The 7,500-nt window shown below is 46.8% G+C and overlaps 1 protein-coding gene across 1 annotated transcript in view; it reads left to right on the top strand.

Annotated features, from left to right (window-relative positions):
- Nucleotides 1-4,471, top strand: part of foxk1 (forkhead box K1) — a 16,550-nt gene extending 12,079 nt beyond the window's left edge. The window contains exons 6-9 of the mRNA XM_084460298.1: nt 347-510; nt 1,331-1,579; nt 2,240-2,407; nt 3,295-4,471. Coding sequence (XP_084316424.1) covers nt 347-510; nt 1,331-1,579; nt 2,240-2,407; nt 3,295-3,533 — 820 coding nt within the window. The 3' untranslated portion in view covers nt 3,534-4,471. The remainder of the gene's footprint in view (nt 1-346; nt 511-1,330; nt 1,580-2,239; nt 2,408-3,294) is intronic.
- The last annotated feature ends 3,029 nt before the right edge of the window (nt 4,472-7,500 follow it).

The following is a 7,500-nucleotide window of genomic DNA, read 5'->3' as shown; positions in this document are numbered from 1 at the left end:
GATAGTGGGTGGTTTACGGTAACAGTGTCTGTGTCCTGATAGTAGGTGGTTTACGGTAACAGTGTCTGTGTCCTGATAGTAGGTGGTTTACGGTAACAGTGTCTGTGTCCTGATAGTAGGTGGTTTACGGTAACAGTGTCTGTGTCCTGATAGTAGGTGGTTTACGGTAACAGTGTCTGTGTCCTGATAGTAGGTGGTTTACGGTAACAGTGTCTGTGTCCTGATAGTAGGTGGTTTACGGTAACAGTGTCTGTGTCCTGATAGTAGGTGGTTTACGGTAACAGTGTCTGTGTCCTGATAGCGGGTGGTTTACGGTAACGGTGTCCCCCCCCCCCCCGTGTCCCAGGAGCGCCCCGGCCTCGCCCACCCACCAGGGCCTGCTGTCCCCCCCCGGCAGCGGCATGCAGACCCCCGAGTGCCTGAGCAGGGAGGGCTCCCCCCTCCCCCAGCACGAGCTGGCCCACAAGCTGGCCTCCGTCCCCGAGTACCGCTACACACAGAGCGCCCCGGGTGAGACGCACACACACACACACACACACACTCACAGAGGGTCACACACACACACTCACACACACACACACTCACACACACACTCACAGAGGGTCACACACACACACTCACACACACACACACACACACACACACACACTCACAGACGGTCACACACACACACACACTCACACACAGAGCGCCCCGGGTGAGACGCACACACACTCACACACACTCACAGAGGGTCACACACACACACTCACACACACACACACACTCACACACACACTCACAGAGGGTCACACACACACACTCACACACACACACACACACACACACACACACACACACACACTCACAGACGGTCACACACACACACACACTCACACACAGAGCGCCCCGGGTGAGACGCACACACACAAACACACACACACACACACAGAGCGCCCCGGGTGAGACGCACACACACACACACACACAGAGCGCCCCGGGTGAGACGCACACACACACACACAGAGCGCCCCGGGTGAGACGCACACACACTCACACACACAAAAAAATATATAAAATGTGAATGTGAAATGTGAGAATGTGTCTTTGATTAAGTCGTTGTACTTGACATACATTTTAAATTTTTAAAATGACGTTAATGAAACGAACACCGTTGCTATTTTCAAATACCCCAGTATACAGTACTACCGTATAACCACCCAACCCCAACACACACACACACCCGTACACACACACACACACTCACACACACATCCACACGCACACAGAGTATGCTACTTCCTGTTAAGTTATCCCATCTAACCCCCCCCCCCCCCCCCCGCCCCCCCAGGTTCCCCCGTCAGCGCCCAGCCCATCGTCATGGCGGCGCCCCCCCACCCCCTGGGGAAGCCGCTGGCCTTCCTGCAGACGGCCGGGTCAGGGGGGGGCCAGGCGCTCCACCTGCTGCAGAGCCCCCCCACCACGGTCACCATGCTGAGGGTGGTGACCGCCTCGGCCCCCCCCAACGGCTACCTCCTCAGCCACGGCACCGCCTCCTCCGGCCTGCAGGGGGCAGCGGAGGGCGCCAGCGAGCTCAGAGGTACGCATGGAGAGAGAGGGGGGATAAGATGTTAGCAATATTGATGTATACAGTATTTCAGGTATATATTGATACAGTATTTCAGGTATATATTGATACAGTATTTCAGGTATATATTGATACAGTATTTCAGGTATATATTGATACAGTATTTCAAGTATATATTAATAGTGTTTCAGGTATATATTGATACAGTATTTCAGGTATATATTGATACAGTATTTCAAGTATATATTAATAGTCTTTCAGGTATATATTGATGACTATATTGAAGTCAGTATTTCAGGTATATATTGATGGATATACAGTATTTCAGGTATATATTGATGTATATATTGAAGTCAGTATTTCAGGTATATATTGAAGTCAGTATTTCAGGTATATATTGATACAGTATTTCAGGTATATATTGATACAGTATTTCAGGTATATATTGATACAGTATTTCAGGTATATATTGATACAGTATTTCAGGTATATATTGATAGTGTTTCAGGTACAGTATATATTGATGACTATATTAAAGTGAGTATTTCAGGTATATATTGATGACTATATTGAAGTCAGTATTTCAGGTATATATTGATGGATATACAGTATTTCAGGTATATATTGATATACAGTATTTGAGGTATATATTGATGTATATATTTCTCCCAGATGCGCAGCAAGGGAGGGAGCGTGTGATCCAGACCCTGGAGGGGGCGGTGCAGGGGGTGGAGGGGCGTGGCCTCTCCCTGGGGCTGCACCAGCTTCCTGTCCGCCCCGTTACCCAGAACGGGAAACACGCCGGCGTCGCCACAGCGACCAACGCTGCCAACGCCTATGGTATGTATCGCCATAGCAACATGACTACAACTTAAGAAGGCAGTCAGAGAGGATGTCAACTTGAAGATGAAATGACAACAACAAACAAAAACAATATAGCATTGTTCGCAAATCCTCTCCTAATCTCCTCTCCTAGGCTGAATCCCATTTCTCATTTTTACCCCTACCCCTCCCTCTTGCCCCTCGGAACAGAGTGTCGAGGGCTAGTGGGTTGAAATGGGACAGCCCTTCAAGACCGATACGTCATCAGTAGGTCTAGTCTAATCGGTAACACTGTAGAATAACTACCCCTTATAAATAACTAATAGATCATCCACAAACGGTTAGTTAATATTAGTGTACATTTGTGCTTTTCTTTTGCTTTGAGACCGATGGCCGTCCCAATGTTAGCCGACCCAAAACGGACCATGACACAGACATTACAGCAGCACATTTCTAAACCATTTGCCGAGATACTGTTGTCGGCAGTTACCATGAGTGCTGACCGCCCAGTCATCTTGATGGCTGGCTAGCTAGCTCCGAAAACGTCAGAGCAATCGTCTCTATCTTGATAACTCTATCTCTATCTTCATAAATTCACCTCAGATTTGAAGTTAAACAAGTACATTGCCGCCTAAAAAATCTTAAAACAATAATTTCCGTGACACAACAGTACTATTTCAGAAATGTGTGGCGTTCTTTTGTTGCTTGTTCATAGCCCTTGGTTTGAAGTGTGGGTCTGAAAAATCTCTATTTCGAGGGCTGTAGACCTCGCCCTTACCCCTACACTTGACACCCTCCAGGATTGGGACGACGAAATGTGAACGCGCAACATGAAGTGTTAGGGGCCAAGGGGGTGAATTGGGATTCAGCCCTAATCTCCTGTCCTCCCCTCTCCACTCCTCCAGCTCTCAGCAGTCCTCTCCAGATCCTGGCCGCCCAGGCCTCCAGCTCCCCCCCGGTGTTGGTGAGCAGAATGCCCAGCTCGGGGCCCGATCCTCGGGCAGAGCATCCAGGCGAGCCCCAGGCTAAGAGGCCTAAGATGGAGGCTGAGGGGAGGGAGGAGGGCCCGGCTCAGCAGGCCCCGCCCTCCCAGCAGCCTGTCATCGTTGCCATGATCTCCCAACCCCACGACCACAGGAAGTAAAACCTTTAACCTTTGACCCTGGTGCCTAAAGAAAGAGAAGATTTGACCCTTGAGCCCTAGTCATTCACTGAGACCTGAGAGGACGGGACAGAAGGATCTGGTTCAAACCACCGCCTCGTCCCCAATAACTACATGAAAGACAAATCTAGCAGGTGTGTGTAGCACAGCTACAGGTAATACCACTGTTGAGACAGCTGGAGAGCGTTAAGAGCTGATTTAAGGTCAGATATTAGCTAAATAACACTTCTTACTCTTTCCAGGCCCCAAAGTTGCAAAATGAACTACAATCATGTCGGCAGCTCATAAAGATAGCCACTGTAGGCAGTGGACATTTATCTGGAGCCTGTAGTTCGATTTCTTTAAACGTTTTGTACCGGCAATTTGGTATAGATAGGGTCAATGATATGTTGATATTTGGTCAGATTAGGGGATTAGATTTAGAGATTAGATTAGGCAGCAGGCGGCTGGGATGAACCTCCTCCCAGGACCTGGGTGGCATGAGATTTAACCAGGCTTCCTTCTGGGGTCAGAGGTCAGCTCCCACCTATCCTATTCTCTCAGATCTACAGGAAGTGACACGGGCGGGAGAGAGAGGAAGTAGAAAGCATTGGGACTGTACAGGACTGTTCAAACAGGCCTAGCCTCTGACCCATCAATCAATCAAACAATCAACTTCTCTGATTGGCCAAAGAGGTCCCCCCCCCTAAAAACAGAAACAGACCCTTTATTGGAGAGAAAGGGTATGCAGGCAGGACTACGTTGATAAGGGCTCATGAGAAGAGGAGAGGAGTCTAGGGAGTAGGAAAGGGGGATGTTTTAGGGTTTGAGAACACCTGGTTCTAACCAGAGTAGAACCCGAGGATAGCCTGATGGCTCTCTTGATGCAGCGGATCTCTCGAGAACGGGCGTTGATCAGGGCAGGTGAGCAGCCGTGGGAACGACGGAGGAGAGGGAGGAGAGGGGAGGGCGCCAGGGAAGGGAGGCGGTCCTGACCACTTTGGTGGTCTGGGGAGGAGAGAGGGAGGGGGAGGGGGAGGGAGGGACAGAGGGCTGGAGAGAGGGGGATGAGAGGAGGAGTCAGGAGAGTGAAACTAATGTAGACAAACTGATTGTGTTGTTTATTTGTTTTCATTTATTTGGTTTTTTTGTGTTAATTTTGTTTATCATTTCTTTTCCATGGGGTGTGTGTGTGTGTACATGTGTGTACGCATGTACGTGTGTGTGTGTGTGCGCGCGCATGCGTGTGTTTGTGCGTGTACGTACAGTTGAGTTTAGATGTAGGTCTAGATCCGAGAAGAAACAGCATTATCATTATTGTTATTATTATTATTATTATTATTGTTGCTGATCCTTGTCCTAAAGCCTTACCTGTCTCTGCTGTCATTATCGTTGTTGTTATTGTTTTATAATTTTAACCAATAGAGAGCTTTAACTTTTACATGTAAACAGCATTTCTACACACATGGCCAGCCTCGCCACCACCAAGCTGATGATGATGATGTTCATGATGATGAAGGTGGCAGACAGCTGGTTTGGGGGAGATGAGGGGGGGGGGGGTTAGTTCTACATCATACCGTTTCTATGCCGACGGTTCCACCTGAATGTTCCGGAATTTCTTCGTGTTCCATTTGAACGTTCCAGAACGCTGCTCCATCCTGACCACTCCCCCTCTGGGTGGGCGGGGCTTCTATCAGGGGAAGGGGGCGGGACCAACTCAGCCAACTACACAACTCTCTCTCTTTTCTTTCTTCTCCATCCTAGATCCCTTCTTTCTCTCTCGCTTTCTCTGAACTCTTCTTTCTGTAGCCATCCTCTTCTCTCTTCCTCTCCGTTCCTATTCTCTCCCTCCCTCCCTCCCTCCCTCCCTCCCTCTCTCACAGTCTGTCTCACTAGTGGTTTAGCTGAGCCGTAGTGTTTCTCTAGCGCTTGTCTCTTATCTGCTAACTAATCAACAGATTCTGTAACACTTTACAACCTCTCATTCATACGTTGTGTTCCTGAACGCCCGTCTCTCAGGGCTCATTTCTTACTGTCAACACATCAAGACTTTATACAAAATTAATGATTGTTGCACACACAAAAAAAGAAACAAAAAAAAACCAACCATAAGTAGCTCTTCGGTCTGCGAAGCATCAAGAGTTGTTTAAACCATGGTATTTCTTTTTTTTTTTTCTCAAAATAAAAATAAGTATTTTGCTATCTAAGAACAGCTGTCATCAAACAGTTAACTTTTGGAAATAGAGAAGTATAAATATATGTATTTTTAAATGTTTTTGTGTTTTTTTTGTGATTTGTTAAAAAAAGAAAAAAATGTGTAGCACAAATTAAATTTCCTCATTGCCTGGGTTCGTCTCTGCGTCTGTGTTCCTTCTGATAGATTGTGAATTATTCATATTTAATCATACATTTGTGTTAATTATGTATTAATTTAATAATAACATAATTTAGAGTGATGATGAAAAGATTATCCATAAATATTAAATGTCACACAGAAGTCCGCCCTTCACCCTCTGGACTGAACACACTACTAACACCTTCACCCTCTGAACACACTACTAACAGCATCACCCCCTCTGGACTGGACTATATAACCAATGTTCAGGGTTACATATATAGGCCTAGGGAAGCAGTCCTCTCAGGTGGGCAGATCTGTATGGAGTAGGCTGCCCTCTACTGGAGGTGCGTGGGCGCTACAACTCCACCTGCATTCACTTTTGGAAAATCGGAATAGGTTGGAAAAAAACTGAAATTGGTTTGGCTTTAGTTGCACTTCAATTAAATTCCAATGGAAGATCATGTGAAATGTGGCTTCATAAGAAATGTGTTTTTACCACTGGCTGGCGTCACATTCAAAACCCTACAGCCTTTATACACAACACACACTTTTAAACAGCTTTAGAATACAATGTTTTGAACGTTCTTCATATTGGAACATGATGAATCTTCTAGACTTCCAGTTGAAGAACAGAGACGTCGTAGCGCTAGACGGGTAGTAAAGCAGTCGGAGAGACGGTCGTCCCCTTTATTCAGTGCTGCTGTAGTTCTAACTACCCAGGCGAGGGGTACAAACCACTAATTAAAACGCTTCCAATTAAACAACTGTAACACAAAAAACACGTCGCAGTCGTCCTGCTGCAGTTGCTGGGCAGGTTGCCGCGACAACCGTCCTGGGATGAACATTCCAGAGATCAAAACAACAGCTGATGTGGGATCAGCCCTCAACATACATACTCACGTACATTATCCCAAAGTGTAAACCAATTATATGTACAAATAAATATACACACGTCATATCTTCTTATTGGTGTAGGTAGTTTTGAAAAGTCTTGAACGAGCCAGAACCCAAACATACTAGTAGGGTTGTTGAATCCTTTTAAATCTGCACTCACTTCCTCTCCTCGGCTCCTCTCTTCTAGGGCCTAGTGTCCTCGTCTCCTCTCCCCTAGGGCCTAGTGTCCAGGGTCAGTGACCGAGGGGAGAGGGGCAGGGGGCGGGGCAGAATCTACTGTGCTTAAGAACAACCCCAGACAGCAGGGGTTTGAACGACACATGATTGGTTAAAGGGATATTCTGGAATTTTTGAATTAGGGCCTCATTTGCGACCTACCAATGATGTTTTTGACTGATGGAGATCATTGTCAGTTAATTCCATGCTGTAGATCGCTTTGGGTCGTTCCAATTTCCACTGGTGGCTAATGCTATATACAGGTAAGTTGAAAATTAGGCCCTAGTTCAAAAATTCCAGAATATCCCTTTAAGACTTTTTCTCATGTTCTGTCCCTCCTCCCTCCATCCCTCCGGGAGCTCTGCTGGCGTTCCAGAGTGTTCTAGATCCAGAGTGTTCTAGATCCAGAGTGTTCTAGATCCGGAGTGTTCTAGATCCAGAATGTTCTAGATCCGGAGTGATCTAGAGTGTTCTAGATCCGGAGTGTTCTAGATCCGGAGTGTTCTAGATCCAGAATGTTCT

Source organism: Borostomias antarcticus, assembly GCF_949987555.1.
Source record: "Borostomias antarcticus genome assembly, chromosome: 31".
NCBI classification, from domain to species: domain Eukaryota; kingdom Metazoa; phylum Chordata; class Actinopteri; order Stomiiformes; family Stomiidae; genus Borostomias; species Borostomias antarcticus.
The sequence above is the reverse complement of the archived record's forward strand: the minus strand, read 5'-3'. Positions and strand labels throughout refer to the sequence as shown.